The sequence below is a fragment of the Lipophrys pholis genome (assembly GCF_963383615.2).
Source record: "Lipophrys pholis genome assembly, chromosome: 5".
NCBI classification, from domain to species: Eukaryota; Metazoa; Chordata; class Actinopteri; order Blenniiformes; family Blenniidae; genus Lipophrys; species Lipophrys pholis.
In genome coordinates, this window is record NC_137628.1 from 3,851,159 (window position 1) to 3,865,944 (window position 14,786).

At 44.1% G+C, this 14,786-nt stretch overlaps 1 protein-coding gene across 1 annotated transcript; it reads right to left on the reverse strand.

The window, feature by feature from the left end:
- Window positions 1-1,974: 1,974 nt before the first annotated feature.
- Window positions 1,975-12,238, reverse strand: mri1 (methylthioribose-1-phosphate isomerase 1). Its single transcript, XM_080464329.1, has 6 exons — window positions 11,849-12,238; window positions 8,092-8,315; window positions 5,502-5,671; window positions 5,240-5,416; window positions 4,923-5,147; window positions 1,975-2,221 (listed from the first exon to the last, which is right to left on the reverse strand). The coding sequence occupies exons 1-6, from the start codon at window positions 11,978-11,980 to the stop codon at window positions 2,088-2,090; spliced, it is 1,062 nt and encodes a 353-aa protein (XP_080320455.1). The 5' UTR covers window positions 11,981-12,238; the 3' UTR covers window positions 1,975-2,087.
- Window positions 12,239-14,786: the final 2,548 nt, after the last annotated feature.

Below are 14,786 nucleotides of genomic sequence, written 5' to 3' on the forward strand. Positions count from 1 at the left end.
CGCAGCGCCCTCCACAGGCCAATACTGTAGCGTGGACAGGACCTGGGTCAGATTAAAGGAGCAGTTCACCCCAAAAATAAAGACAAATCCAACTAGCGCTCACCTCCTCAGGCTCTCCTGATATCTGAAAACTAGATTTCTGTGAAATGACGATTAATCAGCTTGACCACTTTATATTGCTTTAATAAAACATTCGGTAACTAATTTGTCTTTTTTTTTTTTAAACAGCCGTAACATTTTATTTTTTCAGGTTTGAGGAACAAGGAAAAATACCTTAATGCTTGATATGAATACAAGCTCCACAAGAAGAGGGGGATTTGTTTTCTCGAGGTGGAAACGACAAGAACAAATTCCTCACCAGGACTTTTCATAATTCTACAACAGCCGCGGGGGCGACACACGAGTTAAATATTCTGACTGGATGTCATCAAGAACAAACCGCAAGAAAACAATGACGTCCTTGTCTCAGACCTCGGAGAGAAAAGTCTCCCTGTTCTTGTGGAGTGTGTATCCTAGGAACTGGTGTCCACTTGTGTGGACATTATTTAGATTTGCCTCGATCCGGGTTCAGGTCTTAGGAGGTTAAGGCTGACTGGCATCTGCATTTTGAATATTTATCCTCCCGTCAAGCTTTCTTTCAGTCTCCAATGGAAGAAACAACAGCAGCTGAAGCGTCAGCCGTCAATCATCCCAAGTCATTCTAAACTCTATTCATGCAGTTTTAGTGTTAAAATGAAGCTTCCACAGATACTGGTGAGAAAACAAGAAACATACAAACTAATTTGATTTGTTTGTAAAAAGCAACTTTTAACAAGCTCCTGAGGTATTTTATAGTTGCACAAATAACTGATAAATCTTCATTTTAGGGGTGAAATATTCCTTTATCAGTGATGCCTTTTTTTTTTCTTTTTTTTTTTTACAGAAATACAGACTTCAGTTCACAGCAAAAGCTGCTACACAGTTAAAATGACACAATTATGAATATTTTTTTTTGTTTAATGTTTCGTCCTTACAGAGCAGGGCAACCTGTAAGGACGCATGTGTTTTTGTATATTTATATCTACACATGTGCCTATATATAGATATGTCATGAGAGTACAAGTGTGGTATGATACAGAAGAATAGCAGGACGCAAACTAGGAGAGGTATAAATACAATATTGATAAAAGCTTCAGCTGAATGATGAATCCACTTGTTCAAATTGTTGCTGCACTGGTTACAAAGTGAGCGCGAAGATACTAGTTTTTATATCAAGAAGAATGTCTGTTAAAGTTCATGAGCTAGAAATTTAATTAGTCCTCTACAAAAGTGAACAAAACAAATTAAAATGTTAATATAACATTTTAGATGACAAATTTAAACCTATTTGGTTAAAATAGCAGTACCGTTGACTAGCATGGGTTAGTTTTCTACATATGTACAGACTACAAGCAAGGATTTTCATATATATATATATATATATAAATATATATATATACATTTACAAGTGGATAGCAGCATTTTAGAAAGTACGGCTGCTTAAAAATTGAACAATCAGCCGTGTCATTTTTCTGGTCTTATTGAGGATGCTCGTAAAAATCACCTTGGTAATCTCCCAAAATTTGTCTTCCAATAACTTTTGTGGGTTTTAATCCAGCTGAGCTCTACGTGCTGTTGCAATTGCTACATTTAAAAAAAAATAAAAAAAGGGGTTTAGGGTTAAAGAGGAAAGAGGTTGAAAGGTGGCATGGAAAGCAGAGGATTGAGTGATATGACGGACCACAGTAAGATCAAACGGAAAGGAGAGAGTGCACGTGTGTGTGTTTGTGTGTCTGCTTGACTCCCTGCAGTGTGTGTGTGTGTGTGTGTGTGTGTGTGTGTGTGTGTGTGTGTGTGTGTGTGTGTGTGTGTGTGTGTGTGTGTGTGTGTGTGTGTGTGTGAGAGAGAGAGAGTGTGAGAGAGAACGAAGGTATTTTTTTTCTTCTTCTGTGTGCACCACTGACCATGTAACAGTAACTGTGCGCCAAACCAAAGCCCAGCAGTGTCCGTGCATGTTGTGTGGTGACGTGCCGACGTGCAGTGGTGCACACGGGCCAGCAGGGGGGGCTCTAGAGGGCAGTGAGGCGGCCGGTGAGGGCCGCCTGGAGCTCGGAGGGGAGGAAGACTCCCAGCTCTGTGATGATGCCTCCTGTGATGAGCTGGTGGGGGGTCACGTCAAACGCCGGGTTCCACACTTCGATACCTGGAGAGTCAAACACAAGGACAGGAAGTTTATCCATTTAAATCGATTTAACCGACTTATCGATTTATTTATCATAATCTTTCTCACCACAGTTTTGGGGCATTTTTCACGTTCTGTCCTACCATTTCTTGTGGGTTTCCGTAGTTGCTGTTGCACTTTTGCTTAAACGTGAATGTGTTGAATGACAGCACCTCATTTACTTTTGGGATTTTTAAAAGGCATTTTAACTTTGAGGACAATCACAGCAATAAAGTTGTACTTTTGACAATAGAATAGAATAGAACTTTGTCATTGTGATAAAAACAACGAAACTTCGTTGGTGATAGCCAATATATCTGATGTCTGCAGTCATTTTTAAGTGCATTGAGAAAAAAAAAATAATAATCGAATCTCAAATTTTTCTGTAAATCATAGCTTGTTGTTGTTTTGTTGGGTTTTTTTTAGGCCAAATCGCCCAGCCCTATGCTGAACACAAGTTTTACTGTAATCAGTCACATCTATGGAAAATGAGTCTCGAAGAAGAAAGAATTAAGACAGTATGGTTGCTATCAGCTTTCACTGTTGTCTTCATCACAGTAACAGTTTCTTTGCTGTTCTGCACTTCCTCTGGTGGCCCCAGATGTTAAGATCTGTTACATTAAAAAAAAAAAGATGTTAAGATCCATTACATTAAAGCCCCCAGATGTTAAGATAAGTTACATTAAAACCCCCAGATGTTAAGATCCGTTACATTAAAACCCCCAGATGTTAAGATCTGTTACATTAAAAAACCCCAGATGTTAAGATCCGTTACATTAAAACCCCCAGATGTTAAGATCCATTACATTAAAACCCCCAGATGTTAAGATCCGTTACATTAAAAATTGAATCACACTGAAATACAAGTTGCATAAAGAGCCAAACTACTTGAAAAAAAAAAAAAGAGTGGTTTATAGTCTGGAAAATACAGTAATAGTAGAAAGTAGTAGACAGAAAAAAAAAAAGTGATGAACTGCTTCTCTCGGCCTCGAGCCCAAATCATTTTCCTTATTTATCTTTGTGTTTTAAAATCCACACACCCAGGTTTCTGGATTTAAATCAAAGGAACCGTTGAAGCACCATTTCATGACTTTGTACAGATTCATCCCGTATTACAACACCAACATCCATCCACTCCTCTTCTATACCACTTCATGTAATTAGAGTATCAGGGGGCTGAAACGGATCCCGCTGGCTGGGTGAAGGAGAAACATCCTGGACACCTATCAGCCTCGAATGCAAGTTTCTTTCATGCGTCCACAGTTGTACAGTGATTGAATTGTCTCTCCACAACCGGTTATTCACATGCACTCCCTTCCATTCATACTTTCTGAAAAAAATAAATTTATATCACTCAATCAGCTGGACACTGGAGCTTTTACCAAATACTACAAAAAAAGAGGAAACATTACGTCTTTAAAGGTTTGGCTATTGGTTTGCAAACGAGGGTAAATGGAAATTTCTCCCAGCTTCCTTCCTCAGAGGAATAAGAATCAGCTCGTAAAACAACTTAATGATTGTTTAGACTTTTAAAAAGATTTACCGACGATAGAGAAATGGAGACTAATCAGGTGAACAATGTGGGGAAAAAACAAAACATGTTAAAGATGTAGAGGGTGAAAATAACGTGCTCTGAGGGCCACTGTGCTCATTAAATGATCTTAATTACTGTGATGTATCTGAGCAGCTCTCAGCTCCGACGACATAATTACTCAGCTCATCTCTCAGATACTCTCATCAGCAGTCCAACAGTCTGGAAGACCTTTACTCTTCAGGAAGAAGGGTCCAGACTGTCACTTTGCAAAGCCTTCAAGGTTTAACAGACTGTTTTCTACTTTCTCTGCAGACTTTAGAAAAGAAAACCGACATAAAAAACACGGCGACACTGAGCATTAACCTGGTTTCACCTCGTGTTTCCAACGGGGAGACGGCGGATGTTGATGCATCTGCTCCTCAAAATAAACATTTTTCCTTTTTGACCATTTCTTTTCTCACTATCGAACTTCCATCCACATCAAAAAGACAAGTTTTTTCTCCCTGGGTAGCTGGACACTGACCAGTGATAAACTCAATTTAAAATCAAACAGGTCTTTACTTTATTGTAGTAGTGCTGCTGCTCTTCTCAGCAAAGCTATGTGGAGATATGTTCCAAGATTGCAAAGGGAGCAGACTATTTCTGGGGACTTACACACAATTTAAAGCATTCAAATAAGGGAAAATCATGAAAAACAAAGCTCCGACAGCCTGTTGGTTTAAGGTCTCATATTTCTTTTTTTTCTCGCTCAAAACAAAATTCCATAACTATTTCTTGAACACCACAGGTATCATATCCTGGTCCTGGAGAGACACTCTCCTACATCTCCCTACTTCCACACAACACATCATTCCTAGTATCTCCCTCTATCCCTGTTTGACAGGTCGAAGTGTGTTCAGAACAAAAACAAAGTTGACAACTAAAAGCAGCTGTTGAGCCCAACAAAAGAAAAAGGCCAGGTGTATTTTGAAGACAGACCTTGGACATCATCAGTTCTCCCTGCTGCTCTCTGGAAGGAGGCTCACACTCCTGAAAACCTCCACAAACACACTAAATCAACCAAACTCTAAAGCTCTGAAGCTCACTTGTTTTGGCGCGATGACAAACTGAAAGGATTTCACTCCTCAGTGTTGCAGTCTTGTTGCTTACCAGGAGCGGCGATGGAGACTCCGTTTATACTGGTGAGCTCCTCCGGGGGGCGCACTTCGATGATGATGTCCCTGCCACTCTCCAGGCTCAGGTCACATGACGTGCTCGGTGCGGCCACGTAGAACGGGATGCCGTGGTGCTTGGCGGCGATGGCCAGCTGGTACGTGCCTACCTTGTTGGCGGTGTCGCCGTTGGCGACCACCCGGTCCGCGCCCACCACCACAGCTGAGGACGAGCACAGGAGAGACGAGACGGTCGGGAACGGGCCTGAATGAGAGAGACACCCCGACTCCTCGCGCGAGCGCACACACACACACCTGTGATGTCCATTTCCCTCATGGTGAGAGCCGCCATGCTGTCCGTGATGAGCGTGGCGGGGATTCCCTCCGCGACCGCCTCGTACGCAGTCAGCCTGGATCCCTGGTTGTACGGCCTCGTCTCCGTGCAGTACATGCGCTTCAGTCTGCCCAGCGCGTGGAGGCTCCTCACCACACCTACACGTATATAACACAACAGTATCAGCTCCATAAATATTTCAACAATCCCCGCCTTCCCCGGCTCACGGCGCTCCAGGCTCACCCAGCGCGGTGCCGTATCCAGCTGTGGCCAGCGAGCCGGTGTTGCAGTGCGTGAGGATGGTCACAGAGTCCCTCGGGACGCCCGACAGGATGTGCTGGGCGCCATAGTTACCGATCTTCTTGTTGTCGTTGACGTCACGCTCCAGCATGTCTTCGATCCAAGCAATTACACTGCAGGAGGGGAGGAACGAGAGGCGGGAGCTGAGAGCAGGCTGGCCACAGCTGTTCTGTTCACCGTCACTTCCTTACATCAAACCATGGCACAGCTATCTTAACTCAACTTTCACTAAAGCTTTCCTTATTTCCCTCACGTATATTTTTTAGGACTCAGAATTAGTCTGAATTTTTTGGGTTCAAAACTTGAAATTTTTTTATTTCTGGCTAATTTCACACAACGACCCGGCTGCTCCTGCATTCCCACTTCCTGTGACTGATGCTGCAGCTGCTATGCAATCCAGGTAGTGGTGTAAGAAAAAAAAGAAAAGAAAGGAAGATGTGATGAAACTCAAAACTACTCAAGTCCACTGAGCAGCTCTTTAACACAAACGATGGAACCGAGTCTCAGGAATCTGCAAAGCTTTGTGGTTTTTATGTGTTTCCACAGATGAACACACAAGCTTCTCCTTTGAGGCTCCACAGTGTGAGGCTGACGAGAAACAGAAAACAAAAAGAATCTGATGCGATTCGCTAAAGGAGTCGATCTGGTTTTGTCCTGCAGGATTTCAATTCGGCTGCAATTCAACTTTGTGAAGAAATAGATATTTTGCGAGTCGTTATCGTACCTTTATTGACTTTTTCCGTTTCGTTATAAATGCTGACTCTCGCCTCTAAAAGCGGTTTAGCGTACATGTGTGTTGTAATTTCTTGAGGCGGTATTGCATGAACAATGTAACCTTGATTTACACACAGATGCTCTTCATGAAAAGGGAAAAATCCAAAATTTACAAAATGCTTTCAAGTGAGAACTTTTGTTGAATTTTCAGTGTCCGTTTACACTGTCCGCTGCTCGGAGTCACTGAACTTTTCCAAAATACTCCAAACTCTATGGAAACCGAAGAAAACGCAACTTTTCTAAAATAGAACCAACGCACATGAACACCACGGCCGATTTAACTCGTAGTTGTGCGCAGGCTCAGTAGATGGACAATAAGAAAAATATTCCCTCCAGTCATGACTCCCAGTCCACGTTCTCCTGGGACTTGGTAGTTTTATAGTCGGCCGTCACCATAATCAACAATCCAACTTGGTCGACTGTCCATATGAGTGTCAGGGTACTCCCATCGTTAGCATCCTCTACTGGTCCTACATGAAGACTAACAAAGGTTTCAGCATTTCTGTGGAACCAGACATCATCGCTTTGTAAAAACAAAAGCTTTCTGATGTGAAAACACAACAAAACCTTTGAGTTTGACTCAAAAACGATGTGTAAATGAGACCATAAGACCACAGCATTAAGCCGTATAACTAAACTAATCATACTTTATTAGTCCTCTTGGGGAAATTTGTTTTTTCTTTCGCATTGACCCATCCGACTTCTAGGATGTGGAGGTGCAGCCACATTGAGGCGCTACAGGGAGCTCATGGGGGTCACGGGTCTCGCTCAGGGGCCATTTATGAAAATGTGCATTTAAATCTTCCTTAGCCTGCACTGAGTTTTATTTTGAAAATCGCTTTGGTTCCTTCAGCGTTGCTTTCCAGGTCAACTACATCACAAATGTTTCCACACGTCGTAAAACCCTCTTTAAGGCCTTTTCATACACCGTCCTGCCGGTCTGCAGATAAACTATGTCGCTTAAAACCAGTGCACAGTGCAAAATGTTTGGGGAGCACTGCTCTGGGCCACCACTTACCCATTCACCCACACACCGAAAGCTCGACGAGATGGGGAATTGAACCACACATCTTTGGATTGGAAGACAAACACTTGCCGTACTTATACGAGCCAAGATCAATGATCAGACATCCTCTCTCCCACAGCTTCCTGGTTCATCCTAACATCACATCAAACATCAACCTCAAACACATTTTCCCCGACAGAAATCTGACCAGAACTGCTTCAGTCTGAACCATAGTGCCACTGAGCAAGGAGAAAACAGCAGCACTGTGGGCATTTTCACATCGACAATCCACACTGACTGAACGTACCAGCTTGCCAATTTTCACCTTATAGTGAACACTACACACTTTCTCAGAACGCCACCTGCAGCTGAATGAGAACGTGTGAGATCAACTTCCCAGGAAACATCCAGAAGAAAACTGTTAATTACCAGTTCAACAGTCAAAGTTTGAGAAAAAGGTTTTCATTTCATTTCATTTGTTTCCTTCAGATTATGCGAAGCTTCAGTTAGATTCAGCTAAACCACACAAGACTTGTTGGGGAATTCAAATCTTAAAAGCCAACGCTCTCACCAGTAAACTGGTGAATTAGCGTGAAAGTATTGGCAGGTGTGTACAACTCCTCACCAGTGTGCACCTGCACCGAGCAGGAGAATTAAATCCCCTCACTCAACTACAATCAAACCGCCGCATGAAGATCCGGCTATGCCGCATCGGCACGCAGAGCGTTACTGATCCGACTTTAACGGCCTCACCTTTCTCTGAGCTGCTCAGAGTTCTTCTCCATGCTCTCGTTCTCGGCGAACTCCATCAGCTCGCGGGCGGCGCGTCCCATGTTGACGGCGGTGGGCCGGGCCGACGTCAGGTGGCACAGCGACTCCCTGATGAAGGTCACCGGGTCGTCGCCCCCGGCGCCCGCCCGCAGCTCCACGGCCAGGCTGAGGCAGCCTACGATGGCGATGGCCGGAGCGCCGCGGACCTAACGGAGGGAGGAGGAGATAGAAAACATCACTTCAGTCAAAGCAAAGTCCTCGGTTTCATTCTTATGATCCTTACGAGGGTGAAAGAAGATATGTTAGGATAAAAAATGGAAGAAGAGAAACACCATTGCAGTATATTTTTCCACAATCAAATCGACTTCAAATCGAAAAATCCCCACATTTGTGATTGATCATAGGCTGCGAATGATTGTACACATTTTACACAAGATTCCTATAAAAAGGTTTTAACATCCTGCTGTCGAAACAAGTTGAGCAGCTCCACAATAACATGGTTATCCATCAATGTGTACATTAAACACAGATCCATTTCATTAATCCAACATTGTTATTCACCGATCCTTGTACTAACGTTCAGGCCCTGTCCATACGACAACGCTGTTTCATGTGACTGCATGGTTTATGCCTGATCGTCCACACGGCGCCACGTCATAGGAGCCTGACATTTTTTATTTGTTTGTTTTTAAACCGGCTCCAAAGCGGAGAAATTTGAAAACGCCTTCTCGACTTTTGACTTGTGGATGGAAGAGACGCGTGTTTGCGGAAAACGATGACATCATCGCCCCACCTCTCAACACGATAACTCTGCGACGCTCGCCGCAACACGTCACTTAACAACAACATGCGGACGACATGCTTCAGGTCGACATGCAGAAGCTACTGGTGCCGTTTGGTTCAAGGGAAGATGCTGGATTTTTTTGCGTGCTCCTCGTCTTCTCCGTTTTTGGTGTATCTCTGTGGCAGCGTTACAGCGCCACCTATCAGCCTGTCATATGGACCACATCCTTCAGGGTGTCGCGTGGACGGAGAGGAAAAGATGATTCTGGCTCGTGTGGACTACTTGCTGATAGAGTACGGATAAGAGGACTTATTAAATGGCATAAAACCTCATTCATATTCCACACACTAATGACATGCGAAGGCTAAGTGTTTTCTGTTGAGCAACCTCTGCACAGGCACTACGTCGACGCCACACACACACCAACAGCCTTGCGGTCTCCAGTACGCATAGCGCAGTGCGTAGCGTCTATTTACTATACGACTGTAGACCGAGCTCGCCGTTAATGAGCGTATCAGTCAGACTTTAATCATGTGTAGCATCGCTGGTGTTTTGGTCCTGAAAATCTATAGCATGTAGCATTTAGCATGCAGCTCGGCTCGGAGTAAAATCCTTCTGATCTTCTGAGCAGTTCAACTAATGAGCGACACGTCCCTGGCGTTGTTCGAACCATCTTTCTCCTCCTCTTGGTATTTTGGCAGAACATAGTTTACAGTCTGTCTTACGTCTATCATTCTCATTGAGGTATAAGAATCTCCACACTGCGCACATCGCCAGTGCTTTCTCACGTACTATACGTTATATCGCTGTATCGATACCAGTATCGGACCCAATACTGGTATCGGTGCATCCCTAATTCCTAGTTTAGGAATAAATGTGGGAGTTACCGAATATGGCTGGAAAGAGGCTTAAACATGTTGCCACGACTTTAGTAACGAAGAACGAACTACAAATAACAAACCTGAACTGAGAAATGCCTCGCTGACCTCCTTTTGTCTGTGTGAATGGAACCTTCAGCCTTTTCTGGAGTTTAAAAACACTAATTATGTTGGACTTTTCACACAAGAAATCATTTTAGCACAAAACGCTCAACATGCAGGAAGACATAAGGTTAAAAAAAAAACCTGCACAATTTAATTACGATGTGTATCATGTTAGGAGACGGAGACTTCACGGTAGACTTGTTGTAGGAAGGATCTGTCACAGGGTTAACAGATAGTTACACATCTACAACCAGTTCAAGAGTGAACTGTGATCCAAACAAACAAGAGCTTGTCTGGACTGAGTCAGAGACGCAGCAGGCGAACTCCACATACACATGGAATCTAATTAGGAACATCTTTGCTGTCAGGTGACAGAAATGACCACGACAGTACTACGAAACGACAACAAATCATCCACATGAACGACAAACTGGCCTTTCATGAGCGCTCGTTTGTACTGAAACTACCCGACCTTTCACGACCTCACTTTGGCAAGAAGGCTGTAAGTTTAGAGGCTCGACTCTGACGTTACCACATCATCGAGCGTCAAAAGGGAGCGGAAAATAGAGCCATCTATATGAGATATCTATAGCTGCAGAGACGTACAGTGGTTAGCACTCTAGACTCACGGTGAGAACGTCTCAGGTTCGAGTCTGTTTGGGTTTCTATTCTGTGTGGAGTCGTCCGTCTCTTTGTCTTTGCCTGGGAACAGTCCTGCCTCACACTGACGACTTTACAGGTCCCAGGGTCTATATAGAAGTCCCATGTTTTCAGTGTGTGTGCCTTGGTGTTCTTTTTCACTGCAGTGTAAGACAATGCAGACACTAATGAACACTATGCCATCTTAAGTTCCTCGACTATCTGCATTTCGCATGCAGTCAGACTCCTGATATGGACATGTCTTTGAATGTGTTAATTGTGCTACTGAGTGTTAATCCTAATGGGTCATTTTTTGAGTTTGCTGCTGTCATGTTAACACTGGAGGGGATCTGTGCAAATGTGCTGGGAACAGCTCACGTTGTCCTTTCACAGGTGAGAGTGTGTCATGAGGTGCTCAGATTCAATACAGAATGTGGATGTATTTTGCAGAATTTCTTTCATAAGCTGCCCTTTGAAAAAAACAAAAGCAACACTCCTTGGCATCACTTCTTTTAAAGCGGCGACCTCCACACCAGTCTTTTGGCTGACTTATCAGTCTGCATTATCATAACATCACCCCTCTGCTCATGGCACATTCCTTCACTCTGTCACACACAACCAGGATCAAACAAGTAGCTGTGTGTGTGTGTGTGTGTGTGTGTGTGTGTGTGTGTGTGTGTGGCTGCAAAGACAATAGAGTGAAGCCTTGTTCAGCTCTAACATCTGGAGATGTTTCCCTGCTGTTCCACAACTTGTACCACCTTGCATTCCTGCAGACTGTGTGTGTGTGTGTGTGTGTGTGTGTGTGTGTGTGTGTGTGTGTGTGTGTGTGTGTGTGTGTGTGTGTGTGTGTGTGTGTGTGTGTGTGTGTGTGTGTGTGTGTGTGTGTGTGTGTGTGTGTGTGTGTGTGTGGCTCAGGTGTGCACAGGTACAGGAGCTGGAGGTGTCACAGAGTACATCTCATAACCGAAACACGAACAAAAAGCCTGGCAAAGGTCATAAATAATTCATCAATAATCTCTCCCAAAGAAAGAGGAGCAGCAGGGGGAGGGGGGGGGGGTGTTGAGGGGCGGGTGGATCCCCAGTTTATCGGGGTTAGGGGAAATAAAAGCTGCTTTCTGTGGCGGGGGGTCGGTGATGGTTGCGGGGGTCGATGGAAGGAGGAGGGGGCGTCCACAACCACCATACAGGCCGACAGAGGCGGTGGAGCACAAAAGACCCCCCGACGAAAACCGTGCATGACGGGAACGAATGCACATGCAGCGGGCGTGGAGGGGGGAGGGAGAGGAGAGGAGAGAACAGCCCCCCCCACACTCCCCCATCGCCACCGTACCTTCATGGACTTGATCGCCTCGAAAGCGTCCTGCACCGAGCGGATGTCGTCGTAGACCGTCTGGTGAGGCAGCAGCAGCTGGTTGAGGGTCTGCAGAGACCCGGTCCGGTAGCGGATCGCTTCCAGCGTCATGACCGAAAAACCTCGGCTGGAGAGCGGGGAAAGAGAGAGAGAGAGAGAGAGAGAGAGGAGGAGGAGAGGGGGAAGAGAAGAGGAGGAGAGGAGAGGAGAGGAGGAGGGGGGGGGGTGAGACGATAGACCGGCTGCGGGCGGGTGCGCGCACACGCACTCACTCACACACACGCATACACACAGTTTCTTTCACACACACACACACGCTCCGTGTCTGCACGCTGGAGCGGCCGCGGCCTGGCTGGTCTGCGTCCCGGGAACCGAGGAAGAGGAAGACGAGGGCTGCTGCTGCCGTGTGGCAGGAGAAAGGGAGGCGGAGGAGTGAGAGGAGAGCTGGGAACCTTCACACGCTGACAGACGAGCAGGGAGACAGACACGGAACCACGTGTCCAGCCGAGCAGGAAGCTCGATTCCTCCGAGGCCACGCCCACCACGCTGTCACACCCCCCCCCCCCGCTCCCACCATCCCCCGCTCTTACCCCACTCTCAACCCTCCTTTTGTCATTTCACTCATTCACAAGCCTTATTAGCATCACACCGGTCACCCCTGAATGACAAAGCAAAGCAACTCACCCGCCACCCCATGACTTATTATTCTTCCCTCATTTCTGCACATATGTAATTACTTTATACATATATATATATATATATATATATACCTTTTAATAACTTTGGTACTTTTTATTTGTCTGTGTACTTGTGTTACATTTCCTAGTCCTGTGAACATTTTGTTTTTAATGGTACCTGGCAGTAAACTGTTTTTTTTATCAATCACAAAACTCACTGACGTGTTTGTCTTTAGAATAATGAAAATGAAATTCACATTCTGCTCATTGCTCTTTTGTTCTATATCTTCACGTGGTGAAGACATTATTGCTCCAATAAGGACATTTATTTAGACCCTCTTTCGGGTCGCGACCCATCAGTTGAGAACGGCTGCTCGAGAGTATTTGTTTACCCTTTGTCTAGTGTGCAAGTTGACCGGCTGTGGAAACTGAATAGACTCATATTTACTGAGAGTTTTGGTGTTTTAGCTCTAGTTTGTTGCAGTGACTCATGTATTTTTTGTCATTTGATCAGCGTGTGGGTGAACGAGCCCCCATCACTGAGCCTGAACCAGCAGGAGCACCCACCCCTCGTATCTCCTACATATTTGGTTAAACGTTGGTCTTTTGGATGGTTTGTTTATTTGCACTTTGTGTGTCTTTTTTTTCCTGTCTTCCTCTCACAACTCAATCAATTACCCAACAAATTAGGTTTAATTAGTGGCTCCAGACTGATGTAGGTGGATGTGAGTGTGTCACTCTGTTAGAGACTGAGGACCTGTCCAGTGACAGAACCAAGCATCATCCAGTCCCCATATATCATTTAATATTAATTCATCGTCAAAGCAGTCAGCACTGCCTGAATCTTGATCCAGTACCAGAATCAGTCGTGTGTTTTGGAACAGATTAGAGATTTCCTCATTTGTTTAGAGTAGCTATAGAGTGAAATGGTCTATTTGGGTGGCGACATCAAGTCATTGCAACCTTGGATAGTTTTTACACCGGACGCGCCTCCTGCCACCTCAACAATCCCTCAAGGTCAATACTTCACTGTAGAAAGTATCTGTCCTCACGTCCAACTCCACCAGTACCAGAGTCATTCATGTTTACCACCGTCAGTATGTGTGGAGGGCTCTTTGGGACATTGAAAGATGCATTGTAACTTTACTTCTAAATCTTGTTGTACTTTTTACATTGACAATAAAGAATTATTATTTTTTTTGATTTCCCTAATTAACAGATCAATTAAAATTAGACCATGCAGTATAAAACAGACAGTACAGGATTGTTGTCACAACATTTGCCTGAAGATTTTGAAGTAAATATTCAGTACATTTTAATGTTGTGCTTGTAGTGGTGCAGCGCCGCAGTACAACACGTTAATATGCGATCCGACCATTCTCATATGTGTTAATGACGTGGCTGAAACGCTGCTTTTTCTTTTGCAACACATTTGCATAAATGTCACATGAAATTATGTGAAACTGACGCGACCGCCAGCCGGACATTTTCACCATTTTGGTTTTCTGTTAAATTAGCCGTTGTTGCTGAAGCCTTTTTATTCACTGGCTGTAAAAAAAACAAACTGTTAAAGTAAAAATGCACCGTCAGAACAAAGAAGTCGGGTTTTGTCAGACGGTTTTTGTTTCACTCCTTATCTTAGTGCAACACTCCCACCTACATACCTCACAGTTGTTTGTGCAGCTTTAATTGCAAAAGCGAAGATGTGACATAAGAGTTTTTGTTTTCATACTCAACAAAATAAGACAGTACTACTTTATTTGAATCCTGTTTTTCTCATAGTCGTTTGTATATAAGACGGTTGGATCCTTTATTTGTGTAGAACAACGTGACAAGGTGAACTGCAGCACAGTACATATAAATATCAGAAAACTAAATAGTTTGCAATTGAGAACCTTTCATAATAAAGATCTTTTGAAAGAGGATGAGGAGTTTATAGAGCTGCTATTCTAGAGCCAGTTGAGGAACCTCTTGGTTTCCTCCCATTAGAGGTGAACCATTACCTGGGAAAGAAATAGAATTCATGAATATAAACATGGATGTTAAAAAAACACAAGATTTTATCTATGTTTTGTTTGTTAGTTTTTTTTTTTGGAATCTTCTGTGATTTCCCTCCAGCTGCGAGGAGTTATATAAACATATTCCCTGCAGATTTGACTCAGATGGCCAAAGACATCAGAAGGACTCATAACTATGGGACGGATGAGTGACATAGCTTTGTTCTCCAGCTTCCCCAAACA

What these genes read in the sequence shown, in the direction of transcription:
- mri1 (XM_080464329.1), bottom strand. Translation starts at nt 11,980, where the DNA reads ATGACGCTGGAAGCGATCCGCTACCGGACCGGGTCTCTGCAGACCCTC. An exon ending in TGGATACGGCACCGCGCTGG is followed by an intron (nt 5,417 to 5,501) that starts GTGAGCCTGGAG and finishes ATATACGTGTAG; the next exon opens with GTGTGGTGAGGAGCCTCCAC. An exon ending in AGTCTCCATCGCCGCTCCTG is followed by an intron (nt 2,222 to 4,922) that starts GTAAGCAACAAG and finishes TTGACTCTCCAG; the next exon opens with GTATCGAAGTGTGGAACCCG.